Genomic DNA, 23,519 nt, shown 5'->3' on the forward strand with positions numbered 1-23,519 from the left:
CTTCCCCGGGTGGCCAGGCCCCACGGAAAGAGGGAGCGAGGGACCTCGCAGAGACCTTCCTCCAGGCCTCTGCCACTTGGCAGGCTTGAGGCTCTTGCCAAGCAAGGGAGGCCTGGAGCAACCCCCAAGAGTACCCCTCTTGAAGATCCATGGGACATCAGCTCAAAGGGCAGTGATTCCCAACCGTGTTCCCACAGGCGCTCCGAAGACAGGCCCCCAAACCATCTGTGACCAAGGGCTTCCCCTTGTCCCCAGACCAAGTTGCTCTTGCCTCACCTCCGTACCCTCCTCCCCAGGCCACCAAGGATCCTCCAGGGACCCCGGGCCCTGGTCTCTGGGGGCCTCAAAGCTACAGGCCTCGCTGCTGTTCTGGAGGTACCCCAAAACTGAAACAGAATTCATCTTACAAGTCCCCTGTCCTCCCAGAAGAGGGAAATCACCAAGTTACCCCCGACGGCCTCCTCCTGAGGCCACACAGTGTGTCTCCTCTTGGTTCTGAGACCCCCAAATCTCTGCAGAACCTCACGCACTTGGGGTGGGAAGGCCAAGGAACTGAACCCTTCGCCGGGTGACTGAGCAGGGTGGCAGCTCGCTCGCGACCTCGGGGCACTTGTTTGGCTTTGGCCCTCCAGCGTCCTGGTTCGGGGTACAGCCTCGGCGTTCAGTGGCGGGGTTGCCACTTCAGATCCACCAAATGCTGGTTATGAAACCGTGAGTCAGTTATGTAGCCTCTTGCTGCCTGTTTCCTCCTTTATGAAAAAGGAAATGCTAGTAGTACCCACCTCGTGGGCTTTCTGTGCAAATATACGAGGGGCGTCCGCATCCAGGAGAACAGCTCCCATGAGCTCCCTTCCTAACCTTAGGACCAGGAAACCAGTTTAAAGCAGTCTTTCGTTGAGGGATGTTCTGGGTCAGGGACGTGTACCAAGCATGCAGATGCGCCCACGTTTCTCATGGCACACCCACCCGAAGGACGGATGGCACAGCGCCATCGGACAGGCACAGAGGGCCGCTGTGTGACGCTAAGCGAGGTATGAACTGTGAACCGAGGAGCAGGTCGGTTCTGGCCCCACCATGATGGGGGTTCCAAGGCTTCCATTTTCTTTGGATCCAGGGAGTCTCTGCTTTCCTGGATCTTGGCAAAGAGGACATCTGATTCTCTCCAGGGGGTCCCCCGTTAGTCCAGTGACCGGAAAGCTATGACTCGCTGCTAAGTGGCATGTCACCAGAAAGCAGGGCTCCAAGGGCAGGGAAGTCTGACGTTTACGAAGACGCGACATTCCAGGCAGGGGTACAGCCCGGCCGGGTGCCTGCAGCTCGCTTTCCTTCTGAGACGCTCCCTGGCTGTGTACGGAGCCCAGCCCCAGGGCAGCGCTGAAGGAGAAGGAGGACGACAGAAAGGACTCAAAACAGCTGAAAGAGTGGCTCCCTCGTTGAGAATAGAGAGAATCCAGTCTCTACCGCCACTCTTGAATTCAGCCAATGCATAGCATTCCCGGGGCGTCTCAAAGGAATCCGCAACACGCGTGGGCTCCGTTAGCCCGGGGCTGGCCAGCATGTTCTCAAAGGGCCAGGCCATAAATACCTCAGGCTCTGTGGGCCTCATGGTCCAGGCCACAACCACTCAACAGTAGAAAATGTAACAAAGGGGCTGGCTGCGTTACAACAATACTTGATTTATAGTATTTGACATCATTTTCAACATCATAAAATATTATTCTCCTTGGGTTTTATTGTGTGTGGTTTTGTTTGTTTGTTTGTTTTTGCCATTTGAAAATGTAAAAAATCATTCATTCATAGCTCATAGGCCGCACAAAGTAGGCAATGGACCATATTTGGCCCATGGGCCATGGTGCAACCCTTCTTTAAACCACTTAGCATTTCCTGCTACCCACTCCGTCTTGTCATGAAGGAACGCAATAATAAATAATTCCATGAGCTTTTTTTTTTTAGTTCACTTGGAAGAACAACTATAGAGATGGTAGGAGTGACCGTTTTTCTCATTTAAATGTAGGCAGCTTCATTCCTTGAGCAGATCCTGGAATGAGTCCCTTTCATGTTAAGAAGTTCATATTGTATTCCCAGCGTGCCAGAACTGCTGTTAAGCCCCAGACCAATGGACATCAGGCAAAAGTAAATGGCACCCAATAAATGAACGAATAGCTCCTCATTTCTGCACTCAGAAATGAAATGCTGGCAAGGGGCACACAGCCTCAGCAATCGCTGCTTCATGGACGCGTAGTTAAATCACCAATAATGCATTCCTTCTTCCAGCTCATTCTGAAATGATTTATTCATCAGTTGCCTTGAGCGCAGCCCTGGTGAGGTGGTAGGTAGCTTTAAACATGGACACCCACAAATGCTCCCTGGCCTGCTCCCTACTTCCTCCCCCTTTCCCTTTCTGGGAACCCAGCTGCCATACTGTAAGGAAGTCCAGGCTCCTGGACTGGGAGAGACAACTCACGGGGTGGCCCTGGAGGAGGAGACACAGGTGGAGAGAGATGCCGTGGTGAGGAGGAACGAGGCAGCCCAGCCAAGCTCCCAGTGCACGTGGATTACCTAGAGACCCACCCGACACCATGGGGGGCCGACTCCACAGTTACCCCACAGAATTGCAAGACAGAATAAAGTGTTATGGTAAGCCACCAGGTTTGGGGATGTTTTATAGTATTGCTATATAAGTGATTGTCTTTTCTTTCTCCCTTATCCTTGCTTCTTTTGCTGCATAACAAGTTACCCAAAACATAGTGGCTGAAATCAACACACATGTTATCATCTGCTTCTTCGGGTCCAGAGTCTGCACACAGCTCAGCTCGATCTGCTGGCCCCAGTCTCACGAGGCTGCGATCACGGTGCCGAGTGGGTTGTGTTTTCATCTGGAGGTCTGACTGAGGAAGGCTCTGCTTCCAAGTTCAATCAGACTGTGAGCAGGATTCACTTCCTTGTGGCTCTAAGACTGAGGGCCCAGCTTTTTGCTGACTGTTGGCTGGAGGATGCCCCCAGGTCCTAGAGGTTGCCCTCAAGTCCTTGTCACAAGGGCTTCTTCAAAAAGCCACTTACATCATCAAACTGGCAAGAAGAGTCTCTCTGCCCTCAGGGAGTGTCCAGTCCCTCTTTTCAAGGTTTTCAATTGCATAAGGCCCACCCACCATAATATCCCTTTGGATTGATCAAAATCGACTGACTTGAGACCTAATTACCTCTGCAAAACACCCTCACCTTTACCACATTTTATTGGCTAGGAGAAAATCACAGGTCCCGCCCACATCCAAGGTGAGATTACACAGGTGTAAACACCAGGGGGCAGGGATCACGACAGTACCCTGGGCGGCTCTGCCATGCTTCTCAGCAGGGCTGGGCTCCGGTGCATGGTGGTGGGACTCCCGAGACACAAAACCTGTCCTCAAGGACTCACCAAGTCCTTGATGAAATAGGCTCCGAGGTAATTCTAACACTGGGCATGAAGCCATGCTTCCCTTACGATGACCCTGACAGGGTCTACAGTTTCGGGTTCAGGCAAAGGAAGGGTGGCCTGTGGCTGGAGGAGAAAAGGGAAGGCTTAGGCAGACCCAAGAGAAAGAAACATCCCCAAAGGCAGGGCAAATGCAAGCCACACCTGTCACTCCACAACTGCACACCTGCGGGCATGTAGAGCAGGTGCGCGAAGTGAGCCTGGAGGAACTGACAGTGGTGAGGGTCATGGCCAAAGAGAGCGTGCCTCTGCCGTCTCAGGAAGCAGCATTTCTCAGCTCCAGGCTTTTTTGTCCTACGAGAATGTTGGCTCCAGAGCGTCACACGTATCCATTTATGAGAAAAACAAAAACTTTAAAATGTTATATACTGTAGCCAGATTTTAAATGCTGATTAGTAACTGGCGGTATTTTAAGCAAAGTATGAGCCAAGGCATATTCCTGGGCATTGGATTGGACTGAGGGAACGGTCCTTGTGAATGAAGGCCGCAGAGCCCACCGAGTCACCACACCCTGTCCCCAGGGCCACATCCCAGGGCAGCAGCTCCCAGGTGTGCTCCGCCCACAGCCAACGCATCCTCAGGACGCACCAGCTGCACACGTTCTCAGGCCCCGGGAGCCCCAGGGAATGCGAAACCCTGGAGATGCGGGAGCCAGGGGCTGGAGCGAGCCCTCCAGGTGGCTCTGATGCTCGCTCAGGTTTGAGAAGGACTGTCTTCTGGGGATCAGGCTCCAGCCTTAAGATCATTCTTCCTTCTCCTGAACCCACTTCCTGTTTCTATAATCTGGAAGATTACCAATCACAGCATGACACAACCCTTTACTAATGTTCGAAATAAAGATGACTGCTGAGACGGTGGCCAGCATCTCACTTAACACAGGGCGTAATCACATCAGGGTGTTACATACGTGTATTCCCTGTGCCTTCGCAGAGAAGTCACCGAGAAGAGAATGTACACGTATATGCATATGCATATGTATATATATGTATATGTATATGTATATGTATACTATACATATATAAATGTCATGAACTCTCCAGAATGGAGCAGAAAGGAAAGGCATTCTGCTATTAATTTTTAATCACAGAAAGAGACTCTCTGGCTACAAAAAGAAATCTGCTTCTGCGTGATAGTACCTTCTAAGTAGATGAAACTGTTTTTGTGCAACGTTGAAGTTTCCAGGACCCTGGTTCCAATTAATCCTAGGAAGCACCTGGCCTAAAGTCAATATTGTTCCTTTGGAAAGATACGTTGAAATTTGTGTTTTGTCTGAAGAATTATGACTGCAGCCTGAGCCTGTGCCTCTCCCGCAATAAGGCCGTAATGGTTAAATACACATGCTTGGCAACTGCTCTCTGTCAGGCGTCACCACGGGGCAGGGCTTCATCCGAGGCTGCGCGGGAGACACGTACGACTACACGGTTGGTGTTAATGGAGCCGCTTATTAAAAGGCCCCTTCACTTCCTTCTTTTATCTGAGATGGTCCTAAACTGTTCCAAATATCCTTCAACATGCTGTGAAATGCCATGGCATCTGTGAACATTCTATTCGACTGCATAGTACCCATGACCCTACCCAAGTTATTTTGTGTTGTGTCCTTCCTCCTGGCCCCCCCAGTCACTCAGTTACCCCTCAGGGCTGGGCACTGGGCACCAGCCATGTCCCAGCACCATGCTGAGTGCTGCAGGTACACAAGTCCACCCAGCTGTTCCTCCCTTTCCATCACAGACATTTATCAGCAATGAACTCGCGCCTCACCAGTCCCTAGAAATCCTCACCCAAAATACAGCATCTCAGTCACTTTGTCGAACAGGGAGCATCATCTTATCCAGGACCGGATTCCAGAGTCGGTGTGGCAGGAGTTGCCGCCAGTCAGTGGATCCCTAGATAACTGAGGCAGGGGCCTCGTCAGCGCCGACATGCTCTGAGCAAGCCCAGCACTGCGAGCTTGTCCCCAGCCTCAGACGTGATGCCGTTTCTAAGGCTGCGCCCGGGGCAAGGGGTTGGTGTCCCTTTGGGAACCACATGCACAAAAGGCCGGTATCTTCAACAACCAGACTCACACCTGGTGGGGTAAGGTGCCTGGGTTGTCAAAGACACATGGGGGCTGAGAGTGAGCGAGGGGACAGGGAGCGACAGCGCACATCCCTCAGGTCAGGGCCCCTGGAGACAGCTGAGCACGACTGTCGTTTGTCTTCGGCCCCTTGCTCCCAGGAGTGCATGGTTGGTTCAACCCCCAGAATTGAATACCTGAGGCAGACAAGGCAGGGTGGGTGTGCTCTGCATGGCCTCACCACCTGTAGAGATGGTCACTCTGCACAGGGCGCCGGAAAGCGCTTTGTGACACACCCGGGTCAGCACCCTGTCTGAGTGACCTCTTCTCCCCGCGGAAATTCCACCATTTAGGTAAGACAGTGCTCACCACCTGCCCTCGGCCGACTGGGGCCCACTCGAGGAACTTACTAAAAACACGAGTTCCTGGGCCAGATCCTCAGAGACTTTGATTCAGTGGGTGCAGAGTAAGGTCCAAGTATCTATAAATTAAGAGCTTTCCCCGGGGAATTCAAACTGGCTAATAGCTTGAGGAACCACTGGGTTAAGGCATTCAAAAGGCACCAAAATATGAATATCCATCACTGATATTCTAACACATGGGTTCCACAGACGAATACATGTCAACCTGGAAAGCAAAGACGTAATTAGAACAGAGACCAAACTCTGACGCCGGTGGGGAACAGCACTGGGGTGGGGGCGCTTGTGGAGAAGCTTCTGGGTGGTAACCAGGGCTCACAGAGGAACTGGAACACACAGACACAGGAGGAAGGCGGCTGCAGGGCCGTGGCTGACCTCACACTCCATGGATGCCGGACCCCCATGCCACTCTGGCTCCATGAGAAACAAAGAAAAGCCCTGCCCCTAGTGGACAAAGCACACATCACAACAAATCTTTTCAGGGCACACGATGAACATGTCTTTACAGGTTTCTTCTCCCCTCCAAAAATGTTTCGTTCTGAGAACAAGGAAAGCCATCGTTGCGTTTTGGTGAACCAAAAAACACAAGGCTGAGAAACCATAGGTCATCATGAGATTAAATCCACCTGGCACTTATCTGTGGACAACAGGGACGCTTCAACACAATGAAGACACTCCGTGGACAGCCCTGCGTGGTCGGCATCAGCACCGACTTACCTTTCGCTCTGGCCAGTTGTACTTCGCAAAGATGGTGTCATAGGTGTCCACGGCCCCGTCCGTGACAAGCATGATGGCCTGGCTGCAGATGCTCCCTTGTCCTGTGTGGTTGAACTGTGGGCAGAAATAAGTGCAAAGTAAGAAGACACACCAGAGAGCTCGGTGCATCCGTGAGGCTTCAGGGCATGAGGTCTTGGGCTCAGGACGAAAGGAGAGCTCATGGGCACAATGAGCCTTTCCCCTCGCAGGGAGCACCAAATTTATTCTGACAACTTGGAACAAAACACAGATGGCAGCAGGGATCTCTGTACAACGGGCATAGACGGGAAGAGAGCGTCTAACACACATAACCTCTCTGACCTCCAGGTGTGGACAGCGCTTCCGAATACAAGCCTAGAGCAGCTGGCACAGCACCGTTCAGGGACACGGCCTGGCCAGCAGACTGTGTGCCCGGCAGCATCTCTTTTGAAACCCGAGTCTGGTTTGAATGGACCTAATGGGTGCGAGCTGTACTATGTAATAACATCAAGGTTTCGGACATACAGAGAATCAAGTCAGGAACATAACAATTCAGATTCGAGGCGTGAGCGCCCTTTCTTTGGGGTTTGTTTTACATATAGATGTGTTAGCACGTGACGTTTTGTGTTGGTTTATGTACGATAGTGTGTACACCGTGCCGAAATTCCAAGATTTTGCCCACTGGTGTGCAAAACCCCACGTCTTTACCTTTCAGTTTTACATAACATTTTCCAAATGCCAGCCTCTGTGAGAGGTAGGCTAGGGCAACCAGACCGCGCAAGCCAGGGCTTCGTGTCCTTCCCTTGAGTCAGGAGTGAACACTCCCCTCAGTGAATGTTGTTAATGCTGCCATTCAAAGCAATGCCATGTCCTTTACAGCCCTACAATTACATGGTAATGCCAACGCATGGAAAACACACAAAAAGCCTTCAAGCTTCGGAAGTGAAACTACTCTGTCCATTACAATCTACAAAGTTTACTCACTTATTCAAAAATTATTTATGAAAAGCCCACATGGTGCTGGCGATGTAACATAACAAAAATTCCTAACCTCAGAGAAGGGGACTCCAGCACACTGCTGGTGGGAATGCAGACTGGTGCAGCCACTATGGAAAACACTGTGGTGCTTCCTCAAAAAGTTAAAAATAGAACTGCCATTTGACCCAGTGACCCCCACTTCTAGGAATATACCCTAAGAAGCCTGAAACACCAATCAGAAAGAATATATGTACCCCCATTGTTCATAGCAGCACTATTTACAATAGCTAAGATCTGGAAACAGCCCAAGTGTCCATCAGTAGACGAATGGATAAAAAAGCTGTGGTACATATACACAATGGAATACTATGCAGCTGTAAGAAAGAAAGATCTCTTATCCTTTGAGACGACATGGAGGGACCTGAAGAGTATTATGCTAAATGAAATAAGCCAGTCAGAGAAAGACAAATATCACATGATCTCACTTATTTGTGGAATATAATGAACAAAATAAGCTGATGATCAAAATAGACCCAGAGACATGGAAAGGAGTACAGTTCAGACTGACAAACCTCAGAAGAAGGGGGCGAGGGGAGGGAAGAGATAAACCAAAGAACTTATATGCATGTGCGCATAACCAATGGACATAGACAACTATTTGGGGGGGCTGGGACGGGGGTGTCAAAGGGGAAAAAGGAGAAACAGCTGAAATAAAATTAAATTAATAATAAAACCATCCCTGCCCTCGTGTAGTTTACATTCTACTTGGGGAGACGTACAGAAACAAGGAGAATCAGTTAATGATGTTGCATATTCGATAGAGGTGATGCTAAGAGGAAGAGAAAGAAAGCGGAGAGAGGGATAGGACACGGATCAGGGTGACTTTAGAAAAGCTGTCCCTGAGAAGGAGACAGCTGAGCGCCCGGGGTGGGGCATTCCACGGCGAGCAGAGAACAGCGCTGCGTGGAGTGTGCCCAGCCTGTGCAAGCTGCCCACGCAGGGTTCTGACGTGCAGTCTGAAGTTGCGATAACTTGGAAGAAGACTATAATTAACCGATGGATGGCTGGTGGAAGGGAGGAATGACCTGCCGCATGGCCACGCCGGGGTGGAGCACAGCCAACGGGAAGCATCCCTGGCCCACTGTGGCCCTTAGCCCCGTCCCCGCGCCACAGGCTCTGTGCCTGGGGCAGGTTCTGCCTTCAGTCTCCTTTCCTTCCCTTTTAAGAGGGGATACCACGTTTACTGGTCATTGCAGCACTAGTTAAATGCCTTATAAGCTGGGCTACAAGTACACACTTAATCTTCACTAGCTTCTGAGGTAGGTGCTATCATTATTGCCATTTTACAGGTTGGGTAAGAAAAGCACAGAGAGATTAGTAACTTGCCCAAGGTCACACAGCTGCTATCTGCCACAGCTGAGATTTAAACCAAGGCAGTCCAGCTCCAGAATCCAGTCCCACGTTCAGCACACTCTGTGGCTTCCCAGTAAGGTCCCGAAGCAGCTCGGGATAGGACTCCACAGACATGCATTTCCTTCTCCTTCCTTCCCCCTTCCCTCTTCCCCATCCTTCCCTGGGCTCCAGGGCCACCTGGCAGTTACCAGGCTACCACCCCAAGGGGGAGTAAGTGCTCCTTAAACTGTGTGCCCTTCACTCCAGGCCTGGCCCTGGCAGCCACTCCTGCAACGTGTACTGGACAGGTGTCCCCAAGTCAACGAGCAGACATGGCCCATGACACAAATGAGTGGGGAGCGATACCTGCCGACTGAATCATCACATCGCAAAGCTGTTCACATAACTACCAGCCTCCTGTCTTTACTAGCATAACACCATCCCAGAAAACTCTTGCTGAGGAAGATAAAAACTGCAAATAACCTTATGCTTCGTCCAGGAACTTCCTGAGAGACCCGTCAACTCTTCAACCACAAAGCATCAAAGGACAAGCCATACCCTTAGACTGTGACCCCCCCACCTCAAAATCTTCCCCTTGCCGTGTCCACCAAGCCTTTACTACAGTACTAGGATTCTTATGGGTCGTAACCAAGCTCTGCCCTCTCCTCCATCCTGAAAGACACCTTCCATCACACTTCACCGTCTCCATGAATGTTGTTGTCTTCTCCACGCTGAGAGGCTGCTAAGAGTCTGGGCAGAGTGCATTTGGCTCCTCACTGCAGGGAGAGAGCAAAGCTTTGTGGCCTTTTCTGATGGACAGGTTGTCGTGGAGATGTTTTCAGGAGCTTGCATTCAGCACAGCCTTGAAGTCCCTGAGGAAACCGAGTGGCAGGCCACTGAATCAAGGGGATCTATGCTTCAGGTCACAGAGGCCACAGAAGGGGGGAAACCAGGAGAACTTGGGGATGGCGTTCATACAATTCATTTGAAAACGTCCTGGAAAATCTCTCCCAAACGAAAAGCAAGAAGGAAGGGAAATGAAGAGATCGGAATAATGCTGCCTGGAAGCAGAGATGCCCAGAGCAACCCTTTTCTCCCTGGTGGGTCCTTGGAATTTTCTGCAGCAATCTGCACTTGGAAAATCCGGGCGACCGCAATTAGATTCAAATGCTTTGATGAGTACTATCTCTTCTCTTCATACTCATCTAGAACTTTTTTTATTGAATAGCGAGAGTGATGAAAGTGTTTTCCATAATAATAACAATGACAAGGGCCTGATGATGAACTACAATTAGCTCAGTGATTCATCAGTTAGCCGAGAAAATTTCAATGCATCCTGACATTTAAAGCATTTGGTTGTGATTAACAGTCTTTGAAATGTCACTGAATTTTATTTAATTGGCTAAGAAAAATTTTTTCAAGGTAATCACCGCAAAGATCATATTCATCGCCAAAAAAGATAATTGCAGCTGTCACGTGACAAGGTAGATGCTAACTACTGTAGCAAACCAGCTCTGTGTTCTTACTGAATCTAATGAATGCAGCGAAGATCAGGAGCCAGAAGGGTCTTACAAGTTGACTTGAATGCTCCTTTCAAAGCTGTTGGTACAGTAACTACAAGTCTTTGAGTCATCTGAGCAAATACTGAAACTGAAGTTCAGGTCACTGTAAAATAGAATTAACTTCATTTTGTTAAAGGAAACTCTGATCCATTCAAAGTTCCAGCCACAGCCACAATTGCAAGTGTGTGTGTGTGTGTGTGTGTGTGTGTGTGTGTGTGAAGAGAGAGAGAGAGAAAAAAATATGTGTTTGTGTGTTTGAGAAATACCATTTAAAATTTTTTTATTTTATTTTGTTCATTTTATATTTGCCTGCAGAGGTGGGCATAATACACGGGAAGAGGACTATACGACGTAAAGATCATATTGGTGAAGTGGAAAATAGCTAGACCTCCATCTTCATGACAGGTGAATCATCCCTGTGTTTTCCAGTGTTTGGCTATTTATGAGCCTAGTGGTTAGGGATGGATGGAAATGTTTCTTTCTACGGGACAAATGTGCACTAAAAAAAATATGGTGCCAACTGTCAGCCAGTCTCAAACAGGGGCATTTTGTAATATGTTTTGTTCCTTCCATTTATTACTTTCTGGAATTTATATTTGGCCCATAACGTTTTCTAACTGGCCAGCCCTAGAGGGTTTCTCCAGGTGAAGGCAGAGCAGGCAGGTGTGTGGAAGGTTTCCCTGGTTCAAACTGCTTCTCTCACCAGGATTCAAGGGCAAAAGCCACCACGTGTTGGTGAAGGCTCTGGACACAGAGGTGCTGGGAGTACGTACAGGTGCAGTGCCTAGAAGTGTGCTCACCGGGCTGTGACTTGTGCGAGGTTCGAATCCTGTGGGTGCGATGTGGTAAGTCCCGGGGTCAGTAAGTTTGAGGACTGGTATGCACACATTGGAAACAGGGTGCTCACTGCAGGACTTCCGGGCCTCTAATAGGTCCGAGGGCACCGTGGTCCCCCACCTTGGCCACAGCATCTGTGCGGGCGCACCTGGGCACATCAGCACCCACGGGCACACAATGGGGACGCTGCCTGAGGGGAGTCTGAGAGCAAACTGGTAAGCGGGAGGGATGGGGAGAGCAAAGGAACAGAACAAAGGAGAGAGGCGAGGGGAAGGTGGTACCATTGTAACTGGAAACTCAGGGGTTGGGTTCCACAGAGATAAGGTTTCTACACTGCATCCTCCTCCTGTGCGGTCTCAGAAAACTCCTTTTCTCGGGATATCACCGCCAGCAGCTGGTGGAGACGGGGACCTCCCACCCATAACAAGGGGCAGCAGACGTCCCCGAGGCCCTGGGCAGGGAGGATGGCTCCCACTTCTACCTGCCACAGGCGCCTGGCAGCGTCGCGGCTGCCTAGCCTCCCTGGTCAGGAGATGGCACTGCCCACTCAGCCCAGCACTGCTCTCACTCTCTGAAAATTCTTCATAACTTTCAACCAAGGAGGCTGCATTTTCTTTTCTCCCCGGGTCTCACCGATGAGGAGGCCAATGGGCAGTCTCGTCCTATCCCCACTTTCCAGATGAGCAACCAGGGAAACAGTGTTCTCAAGGCCACAGAGACTCAGGCTTCTGGGCCCAGCCGGCCTGACTCCGGAGGCCACAGACTTAACCACAGGACAAGCACCTCCTAACTCCCTCCCACACCACCTCCGCCAAAGAGCGGAGAACAGAAATGCCCTGCAGGCGGGTGTCCAGACAGGGACCCCAGCTCCACGTAGCCTCCCCATTCCAGATACCAGGCTTCTGAAATGAGAAGAGAGCGATTTCCCAACTGGGACGAGTCCTTTCGGTATCAGCCCCTAGCAAGGGCCTGCCGAGAGGCAGAGCTAAGCATCTGCAAGCCCGGAGAAGGCCTCTACCCGGGGTTCAAGCCGGAATTTGGAGGTGGAGCTTGGCCCTTTGCTCTGGCCAGGCCTGCTTCTGAATTAGCGACACTCTGTGAACAGAAATGTGCTTCCCTGAACAATGGGGCCGGCATAGCTGCTCCTCATCCAGAGCAGACCCCTCGGCGTGGGTGCGAGGCCATGGCCACGGGCTGACAGGGAAGAAGCTGGCTTGGCACCTTCCCTTCTTATGCTACTCTCCTCTGCAGTTTGTCGTTGGCTCAGGACTGAGACCTGAATGGCCTTCTGGGTACCAACAGATGAGACTGGCAAAAGGGAGTCTAGAATCAGGTCCCGCCCTTGGCTTGAGAGGCCAGTGCAGCCAGTCGGAACAACTCAAGTTCCAGCCCAGGCATAACCGACGACTACACGTGAACCCGCGAGTCTGCGAATGCCGCTCCTGACAGCAGCTGGCCCGCATGGCTGCCCCCTCCCGGCTCTGCGACACCCCACAGCGCAGTCACCCCACGGAGGACCTGTTTGCTCTCAGCCTCTCCCTGTCCTTTGTCCTGAAAGCCATGCTCCCAGGCTCCCCGCAGTCTGGGCCAGGTTCACGTGCAGGAGAATCCTGGGGGACACGAGGGAGGGGCCGGGCTTCTGGGTGACTTCCCCCCTTCTCTCTGCTGTCGGGGCGTTTTCTGGCAATGGCTGTGTCCTCCAGTACCAGCGTCCCAGGACAGGCCCTGCCCTCCAGGAATGCAGTCCCCTCCCTGGTTCTGTTCTCTCTCTGTGGCCACAGTGAGGAGGCTCTGAGGGAGCCCCGCCCTCCTGCTGTCCCTCCTGCCCCAGAGAGGAGCGGCCTCCAGGTCCATCAGTCCCCAGAATTATACTCCTGCTGTTTGAAACACCTAGTGCTTTCTATTTTTCTGCTTCTTAACATCTTCACTGCTGCCTCCCTGGTCCGAGCCATTATTATCTGTCACCAGATAATTTAACGGCCTTGCTGCTATTGTCTCTGGCCTTCTGCAGTTGCTTCTAAACACAACAGCCAGCCAAATGCTGCGGAAATCAAACTGGGGTCATGTCCTTCTCTGCTCAGACTCCACTGACTTTCTGTCGCAACCAGAGCGAGGGCCAAAGTCCTCACCAGGGTCCCTACGGCTCCACACGGTCGGTTCCTGCTGCCCCAGCGACCTCATCCCCTAGCATGCGCTCTCTTCCTCACTTTGTTCTTGTCCTGTTGGTCTCCTCACTGTTCTGTAAGCATGCCAAACATCCCTGCCCCAGGGCCTTTGCACTTGCTGCTGCTCTTGCTGAAAGCTTCTTCTAGAAGTATCCGCATGGCTGCTCCCTCTCCTGCCTCAGGTCCGCACTGCAGCATCGCCTCCTCACAGAGACTTTCACTGGCCCCACTGCATGAAGCAGCAACTCGTAACGCGCAGCCACAATGGTGCTGTTGTTCTTCGTAGGAACACTCACCTCACCTGTCTTTGCTCACTAGCACTGGGGTCAGCAGACTTCTGTAAAGGGCCACATAGTAAATAGTTTCGGTTTTACAGGCCATGTGGTCTCTGGCGCAACTAATCAGCTCTGGCGATGTGGTGCAGGAGCGGCCGCAGACAAAGCAGAAGCAGGTGGGCATGGCTGCATTCTGGTAACAGTGTCGACAAAATAGGGTGCAGGCTGGAGGTAGCGCATGGGCCCACATCTGCTGACCTGTGCACTCAGGTAAGGTCCATTAAGGCAAACAGTTTGCCTATTCTGTTCCCTGGGGTACTGCCTGACATTAAAAAGCATACAATATACACTAACTAAATGAATGATACAGAACCTGCCTTGATAAAGATATTCACCATTTTTCCTGCTACTCTCTCGGAACAAGAACATACAGTCACATGTTGTTCTAGCTTCACACACACGGATTCAAGGAAAAGAATCACCAGCCCAGCACTCCCTAGCGTATTTCATGGGGTGTTAACAGTGCTAGTTGAAAAAAAAAATTCTTTGTTCAGTGTGAGAAAGAGCAGGTGAAGCAGAATTCCTTCCTGCGGTACTGACTGGAGCCCGGACTATGGTCCTGTTTACTGGGAATCTCCAAGGGCTGGACGCGAGGGAGGGGCAGGTATAGCGCTCCCTAAACATACTGCCAAGAGAAGCCCTTCCCCCTTGGAACAGCGCCACATTCAGGAATTCAGTGACACATAGTGAGGAACAGGTTTACCCCATGGAGACACTGAGAGTGTCTCGGGGAGAGAAACCGGCATTACAAGGGGTTCCGGTGCCCACTGATAGCCCCAGAGTTCTCAGCATGGCTGCTGAGCCCCAACCAGACTGCACCACCGCCTCTGCCCTGCAGGGGGCTGGCTTGGCCTCCTGGCTGGACCTGGATGCCCAGACCTCCCCCTCCCGTCCGGTGGGTGCCTGTGGATACTGCTCAGTGACAGCCAGGCCTGATAATAATGCTGGTCCACAGTGAAAAACAATCCCATCCGTCCCGCTGACGAGAGAAAGGCAAATCAGGGGGGCTTACGTCGCTGAGGATGTTGAAGGCCTCGTTCAGGGCTACGTCCAGCATCCCGATTCCTTTGGCGAAGAGCTTGTCCAGGTGCTGCCTGAAGTGCTGGAACGGCAAAGCGGAGACCGTCAGCCCTGTGCGGCCGTGCGAAACAGCGACCCCGACGAGCAGCCAGCCACCGCCCGCGAGGCTAGCCCGCTGCGTCTCACACCCAGATGGTCGAAACTGTTTTCCTTCGAAATTTAAAACGTCAGAATTATTTAAGCCGATATGTACCTTCCATATATATTTTTTAGTTCTGATTAGATTTTAGGAAAAAAATCTATTTAATTCCGGTGAAAAGCACTAAATTTGTCCACAATTCCTGCTTTCTTCTCCGGTTTCCTCTCCCATGACTCTCTTCTATCCCCCCTTTCCCACTCCTGATCGCTTGAGGACTGTGTGCAATCTCCCCTCCAGTGGGAACCCACTCTCCATTCACCTGTCTCCCCTGCTAGGCGCTCCCCCACCTGCCTTTGGGACCTCAGTTTGAACGTCACCTCCTTCCTGCCTGAAAAGCTGCCCAGACCACCCACCTCTGAGACTGGCCTAGAATGTGTCCTTGGGCCCCGTGTGCACCCCGTGCTCAGGTCTACCTTGCACACAGCGCTGCAGGTGTGCAGCTTCCTGACTAGACTCCGTCCCCTCTTGAGACTGTGACGTTCCTAAGAGGGTGTGTCTGGCTGCCTACTCAGTCTCGTGTGACTACCTCATATCTGATACACAGAGGTGCTCAGGAACCATCTCCTCAGAGACGATAAAGACGGGGCCCGTGAGAACTGTGGTGTGGCAAGGGATACAGAGGCTAGAAATCAGAAGAGCTTCAAGGACTAAGCAGAATGGGACGGAGCCTCTTGGGCAGCAGCCCCTGGGACCTTCTGGTTAGGTCAGAGCCACCGAATCTCAGCATCAGCTGGGGAGTGAAGAGGACAGAAGGACCACCTGGAACCCCACTCATTTCCACGCCCAACAAGCAGGCAAGAGCGAGTCCAGGCACATGCCCGGGGAGACGTGGGTGTGCGAAGTCCAAGGGACCAGAGCCCGAGTCCACCGCGACACCGCTGCCTGGCACCATTTTCCAATCGCCCCATTCTAAAACCATTTATCTTCTATTTAAATGAATGATTCTCTTCCCAAAGGCACTCACACCCTGTCTGTTGGAGAAACTGCTTGAAGAAGTCACCAGGAGGGAGAGGGGCAGGAACAGTGGGCACATGGCAATGATGACTTCCTGGCCAAGGATTGTTTTTTTCTCTTACCAACCCACTCATGATGCATCTTCCACGGGACCCTGAAACCAATTGCAAACTCAGAACAGATCAGGGAGGCCGATCCCAGGACATGGCTAATGGTTCGGAGATGCCTGCACCCCTGGCCCCCCTCAGGAAGCACTAGGTGCCTCTGCCCATGAGGGTGCTGTAGGCTTGCTGGCCACCTGGACTAGGTTCTCAATGGGCTCCTCACAGTGCTTCAGCTTCAACGACACCCATGCCTAACACACATCAAGGTGGGTGTCAAGTTAACTGCTCACCCTGGGAACATGCACACCACCCACAGACCCTTCCCTGGCCTGCCCCCCTCACGGCGACCACACCCTTGTGTTCACCAGAGCAGCTCCAGCTGTCAGAGCTGCTCCACGTTCAGTTCTTAACACATACCAGGTAACAAAGTGAGTCCTTGAAACAGTCCTGTGAGGTTCCATCACCCCCACCTTTCAGGAGGGAGACTGAGGCTCAGCACTGGGCCCGGATCCACACACCTCCTAGCTGCCTGGCCCAGGTCCTCCCCAGGCCAGCCTCCCCCACTCCAATGCCTTCCTTCCACCTCCTCGCTGCCTGGCCCAGGTCCTCCCCAGGCCAGCCTCCCCCACTCCAATGCCTTCTTTCTTCCTGCTACACGCCTGCTGCTGGTTTGTTTGTTTGTTTGTTTTTTGTATTTTGTACGCCAGGTACTGGCCATGAGCTTGACACACGCCTGGCTGGTCTGGCTCCAGCATGCCCTTTCTGCATCTCTGGGCCTGCGTGTGGCTGAGTCTGCCGGAGACTAGCAAGGGCTTGAGTGATGGGGGAGAAGGAGGCTGCAGGCCCGGGAGCCAGGAAGGGCACTCTGCCAGGAGCCAAGCGCTGGGCTTCTCTGTTCTCCCGCCTGAGGTTCGAGGCCCAGCAGGACACTGAGCATGTGGCAGGCCCTCAGGGGCGCTCCGAGAACACATCTGGGCACAGGAGTGAGTCGAAGGAAGCCCGGGCGTCCTGGCTGCGGGTGAGCCAGAGGCGATCGAACAGATCGGTCCCCCTTCGCTAAGCACGACCACCCTGGAAAGCTGACTTGTGGGGGAGGTGACGCGGAGAGGTCTCAGGCTCGCCAGGGTCACAGCACGCAGGCCCCCCAGGCGGCTCGCAGAGGCTGGGCTTTAACCCCCCAGGCTCACGTGGTAGTGACCAGACCCTGCCTTAACAAGTTCATTCTGTGCATCTGAGGTCATCTCTGTCAACTGCATTTAATTGTGCTCAGTCACACAGTTTACACAGCATTGCCTTTTTTTTTTTTTTAATAAGACAGCAACCCCATTTAATTTTTCTTTTAATCCATGTGTAGCTGCGTGTCATGTGTAGAAAGCCGCTTCAGGCAATGGTTGCTTTTATTGCTGGATACTTAAGGGTAAAATGTAACAACATGTCATGGAATTCGCTTTTATAATGAGGTCAGTTGTGATTTTGTTTTTCCCTGGTACAAATCTGGTCCATATCGTAGATGGAAAAAATGCTCCTCGGGTTAAGGGTTTCCAAATGGCAGCGTGGATGAAGACCGTGCCCCTGCTCCTGTCTCGCCCCTCCCCCTCCATCCAAGCCCCTTGCTCCCACTCACACCCTGAGCCCATCAGCTCAGCCTCCCAACTTCCAGGCTGCACCAAACCCCGACACAAGCCTGAACCTTTTTCCAGGAAAACAGCTCCCGTGATCAGCTTCCTCTGTAAGAGCTGCTCTGTCCACTGTGGCGGTCATGAGCTACATGCAGCTATTTACATTAAATGTAATTAAAACAACCTAAAACAAAAAACCTGGTTCCTCGTTCTCACTAGCACACTAGCGCCACTGCCTCGGGCGGTGAAGAGGACCTGCGTGGCGGCAGACAGCTCTGAGAGGCCGCGGGGCTGGGCAGCAGCCACCGACCGGGGTCGGTCCGAGGAAACGCTAAGGCTCACGCCCAGTGGGTGCGTGTGATTCTGCTTGTCCAGCATCGGTTCCCCTTCTTCTGGTTTTCCTTCTCACCCGCCACTCAAAATGTATACGGTTTAGGTAAAGCTAACACCTTTCTCCCTCCTTCCCGGGTCAAGGGGTGGGCCCACTTATCAGGCCCGTCCAATCTGTGGATTCCACCTCACTGCCGTGGTCAGGTGTGGGCACGGACAGTCCCTGGGCCACTGGTGACACCTGGGGAAGAAGACTCCGCGAGATGAGGTCGGGGGAAGCCTGGAGCTGCCAGCCGCCGTCTAGCCACCGCACAGGGACAGCGCCCCTGAAAAGGGTACCCGCCAAGCAGAACAGAGCCCACAGGGGGGGCAAGACAGAAGCACGAGAACGTGGCTTGAGGCCCCAGACTCAGCCGTGCTGAGCGTTCTCAGTAAGGAAGACAACAGGTTTGCTTTTTCGCCTGACCAGAGTTGGCAGGATTTGGGCCATGTCATGGAAAGGACCTCGATGACCACCACCATCACAATGACCCCCTGAAGCTCCCTCTGCGTGGCAGTGAGCCTCCTCACCCCGTCTACACCGCCCCTGCTCCCTTTCTGAACCCCAGGCATTGCACTTCACGCTTTTCACACACTGTGGGAGAGCCTGGGCCTCCAGGAACCCGCGCTTCACACACGGCTGGGGAAACGGCTAAAGAATCTTAGCCATGTGCCTCCAAGGGTCCTGTCCCACAGGGAACGGAGCAGCCTGGCTGAGGGCCCTGCAGCCTCCTCATCGACACAGGCTTCCTCTCGTCTACCCCCATTTGTGGCTGCTCTAGATTCGAAAGTTGCTACATTTAATTGCAATCCTATTAAAATCCCGTGGACTCTAGAAAACAGAACAACTGAACCAGGATTCAGGAGATGTCCTGGTTCTGGTTACATCATTTACCCACCGGGAGACCCAGGCACGCAGCTTTGGCTCTCGGGCCTCGGGCCTCCACTTTGCTGCCTGTGAAATGGGGAGATGGGGAGGGGAAGGCCCTGCGGGGAGCGGCACAGTGAGCAGCAGAGCCTGCGCGGTGGGGGGAGCCGCTGCCCGAGTGTCCAGCTCCGGACCTTTCACGCGCCCTCCCTGCCGCCCAGGAAGAAGGAGGCTGCCTTCACCTGAGCCTTCATTTCCCTCTTGCTGCAGGGGTGGGCGGATCTCCCCGAACTACGGGGAAAGAGAAGTCCTCCGAAAGCACCATGATGCAGACAAATGGGGACTTTTAATTTCACATCCACTAAAAGAAATATTTGGAAAAAAAAGTCCTACAAGACTTCCTCTATGTCATCTTCCTGGTTTGTAACTTCACAACCTAACACACCTTGAAAAATGACTGTGGCCCTTCAAGGTCCAGGTTTTATTAGAGGGGAGACACGCGTGGTTGATTTCACTGACACCGAGACCTGCGTGTCTTCCAGAGCCCCAGCCCCAGAGAACAGAAGGTTCGAGATTGCCCGGGGCCAGGGACACACTCCTCAACAACTGTGTGCCAGAAGGTGGCAGTTTTCATTATTTCTCTAAATTAAAATAAACAATTTATTGGAAGTAGTGACAGTTCCATTTGATTATTAAACTTCAATAAAGGAGGAGGAGGGCGGCTCTTTATCTCCGCCGCAGGCACGCACGCAGCCGTGCGGCGGGGGAAGGCCTGGCTTCCAAAGCAATCAGGGCGCTGGCTGCCTGGGGAGGCGAGCCAGCCCGAGCCCGCTCCCTGTGCCGGCCGGCGCTTATCTCCGGGAAACACGCACCACCTCCAGGCCGCGGGGGGCCTGCTGAAATAGCCCTCTCCCTCACCAGCATTTGATTTAGTTGAATCAACAGTGATAACTCTCTCTGTAATAAAAGCAATCATGTTTTTCCCTGTCTGTATAATTATAATGAATGTTTGAGGCCTCCCAATGAAGAGCCGGGGATTAACATGAAAGTGGACATCAGGAGACAAAACCGCCCCCACCCACGAGCCCCGGTGGTCCTTGCTGGGGATGGGGGGGGAGGCTAACACCCCCGTCGGAGATGCCCATCAGGTCACTCCCGTTCAGCAGACCTGGACTTTGTCCCTCCTGGGCGTGGGCGACAGGCACTGCAGCACTGCAGCCTTGGGAAGGCTTTCAGAATTCGCCACCCCAGGTCCTCCAGTGGCCGCTGAGGTGGCCCACTGACAGCGGTTTGCCACGCGCTGCGACTTTCCCTGCATCCCTCACTTGCTCCCAGCATCCCTAAGAGAAAGTACTATTAGGCTCCTATTTTACATATAAGCAGACGGAACTCAGAATAGTGGGAATATGTGCCCAAGACAGCAGAGCAAGTATGAGGAAGGTGGTTTCAGAGTGCTGAGCCCCTGTCTGGGCCCCTAAGCAGCACAGGCCCAGCACCCAGGGCCCAGCTCTGAAGGTCCCTGATCCAGTCCGGCACGCAGGGGCACAGGGCCTGGCGGGCGGTGTGCAAAGCCAGCACCCCTTTCCGGGCTGCTTCAGGGCATGTGACCTCAGCAAGTGCACCGGGCCCATGCTCAGCAGGTCCTGCTGTCACATCGTGAAATTCTTACTAATTTTGCTTCTGAATATGTGATTTGTAAATGAAATCCAGTGGAACCAGACGTGAGCCAAGGAGCTAAGAGAGTCTGCTGTCCCAGCGCTGGTGTGTACCAGCGCTGGTGTTCATCGGACACGCTCGACTTCACTGGGTCACTGTGCACCGTGCTGTCGGGTGGCTAAGTGAGGGAGCTGAAGGTCAGAGCACCCTGCCGCGGCGCCCCGACTGCCGGCTGTCAGGACACCCACGCACCGCTTGCCTTTTCCTAAATTAGGGACGTTGCTTATGTCAGTTTAAGTCAGTGTCCTGGTGATTATGTCCATCTCCTATGGATGTCAGGTTCCTCAGTGAAATTTCCAAACCTTCGAACATGTCTGGATCGGTCTCATTGCCACGGAGCACCAAGCCCAAACTGCAGAAACCCTTAGTCAGAGGCCCCGAGGGGCCGCACCCATCTTCGGCCTGACTGGGAGACCAGACCACAAGACGGTTCAATATAAATGTGGACTCCTTGTCGTAATATGATTCCTCCTGGAAATGTCTTCCCAATGCCAACCCCAACCCTGGGATGATGTCCCAGGCTCCAGGTCAGTCTGAGAAGCCCCCTGGCAGGATTTATTGCGTCGTTTGTGCACACACAACAGTGACCTTGGGCGATGCCCCTTCCATACATTTTACAGGACAGGCACCCGTCTCGAGACTTTGTGCCTCCAAGCCTGGGCTCCGGTGGACCCGACTGTCACCTGATTCCCGTGGGGAAGGAGACAGTGACGTGGTGTTTCTCAAACGTGAAAGCAGAATGGCCCGAGAAAGCCGGCATTAAGAGGCAGTTTAGGGGAGACAGTACAGACCTGGTGGAACCTCGTCTGAGCCAGTGCTCGCTTCTCCCTCATGTCACCTACAACAAATTCAAATGTCTGAAGGTAGCAGCTTCTTAATGCTAATGCCAAATGAGAGACGAGATCGATCTGGATGGGAACAATGACCGTTATTTCATACCGGTAGTCAGATTAGCCACAAGCTCATGTCCATGGCAAGAACAACAATGACGCCATGTACGGTGATGGCCTTGAGCCTGGGACTGGCGAGTCTCTGTGACCTGGAAATGCCGGCAGCAAACACGCGTGTCCACCAAAGCGGTCCACTGTGGGCGACTGGGCCCGGGGACTCGCGGCCAGCGGCGTTAGCTCGCCGTGCTCCCTGTCATGTCAGCGGGAGCCGGCTCTACGAGCCACCTGCAGAGACGGGGAAGCCACAGCCCAGAGGCGAGGGAAGTGTGTGGGAACAGCGGGCCTCGCCCTTCACTGTCTCTCCGGCCATGTCCACGGCCCGAGTTCCCCTTTCATCAGCTTTAGGAAAACCTTCATGCGATTCAAATTCGTTTCTTGGAAGAAGAAGGTTTTTGTCAGCTGCCGTGCGTCAGAGTGGACAGAAGGCAGGACGTCAGTTCCTGCCAGACGAGGGGCCGAGCTCTGTGGCGTCTCCGACTGCACAGGCGGGCACTGCAGTGAGCGCCCAGGAGTGGCACGCGGCTCATCTGCCAGCCCGCCCCTCACAGTCAGCGGGCAGCCAGGGGAAGGGGATGGGTGCGGAGCACCCACATGGGGGTCACAGTCCGGGGTGACGAAAGTGCCCTGACCCAGCCCGGGCTCACCCATTCACAGGCAGCCACATTCATTTCTGGGCCGGCTTGGCAAAGGGGCCACCTGACCAAACAAAAGTAGAGCTTTCTCTGTGTGACCACTTGGAAGATTCACTTAGATATATAAAACTTGTATTTAATTTAAAATATTTTTATTTCAGTGATCTCTGTATTTTGCCAAATTAATTACATATGAGTATTGACCTTAATTGTCTAGATTTCTTCCATTCTCATTCAAGTCTGAATAAACAAATACCCTACAGGACACTGTGACTTGATTTTTTAAGGCGAGTGTCAACATTTATGCAGCCAGTGTCCACTGAAAGTTTAGGCTTTCGGTGTCTTTTTCAAGCATTCCTGCAGTAGACACCTTTGCACACACATCGGAGCGTGGTAGCACATATGTATACTAGTATTAATATAACAACTTCACAGAAGAAAATTATTATGCCATGCAGAGATACTGTGACAATTTCATGAAATAATTCAGATATAGTCCAGCACAGGGTAAGAACTCAGTAAAGGTTAGATCTTATTAATCGGGTACCTGTAGCACTTTTTCTTAACCTATTAAAGCATCCACATTGAAATTTTAAAAGCAAAAGCAGCCCCCTCCCCATACACACATAGACACACACACACACACACACACACACCCGATTCTACATACAACAAAAGTCATTGGCTCGTGTGGAAAGACTAGAAATGCAGGCAGGGACCCGAGACACAAAGATCTCCCTGGGCTGCCTCTCCCTGTGCCCATCTCCTGGTTCTGTGTACCTTGCACACCTACCAGCAGGCTCTTGGACACACAGCTGCCCACACCACTGGTCTTACATGTTCCTGGACCAGTCTGCCCAGTGGTCAGAGCTGGAGATGCCAGACAACATACAGGACGCCTAATTAACTTTGACTTTCAGATAAACAACAAATCATATACTAACATTTATTTATTGTTTAGCATACGAAGTTAATTGGGTACACTGTCATTTGTCTGTTTCTTTGTTTTTCTAAATCTAGCAACTCTACACCAGACCAGTTTTGGCAATATTTTTATCAAAAAGTTCTGAGAAATGGATTAGCTGAGTTTGGATTGTATGTCTGGGCCTGAATCAACCAGTTGGCTAGAGAGGGGGGGTC

The 23,519-nt window shown here is 52.4% G+C and overlaps 1 protein-coding gene across 2 annotated transcripts in view; it reads right to left on the bottom strand.

Annotated features, from left to right (window-relative positions):
• The window catches only part of CACNA2D3 (calcium voltage-gated channel auxiliary subunit alpha2delta 3), an 874,937-nt gene that overhangs the window by 384,605 nt on the left and 466,813 nt on the right, over window positions 1-23,519 (bottom strand). For both annotated transcript variants that reach the window (XM_036266884.1, XM_036266885.1), the window contains exons 10-11: window positions 14,961-15,050; window positions 6,662-6,775 (exon numbers count right to left, since the gene is read on the bottom strand). In XM_036266884.1, coding sequence (XP_036122777.1) covers window positions 6,662-6,775; window positions 14,961-15,050 — 204 coding nt within the window. The remainder of the gene's footprint in view (window positions 1-6,661; window positions 6,776-14,960; window positions 15,051-23,519) is intronic.

This window comes from Molossus molossus, unplaced genomic scaffold, assembly GCF_014108415.1.
Source record: "Molossus molossus isolate mMolMol1 unplaced genomic scaffold, mMolMol1.p scaffold_m16_p_18, whole genome shotgun sequence".
Taxonomy (NCBI): domain Eukaryota; kingdom Metazoa; phylum Chordata; class Mammalia; order Chiroptera; family Molossidae; genus Molossus; species Molossus molossus.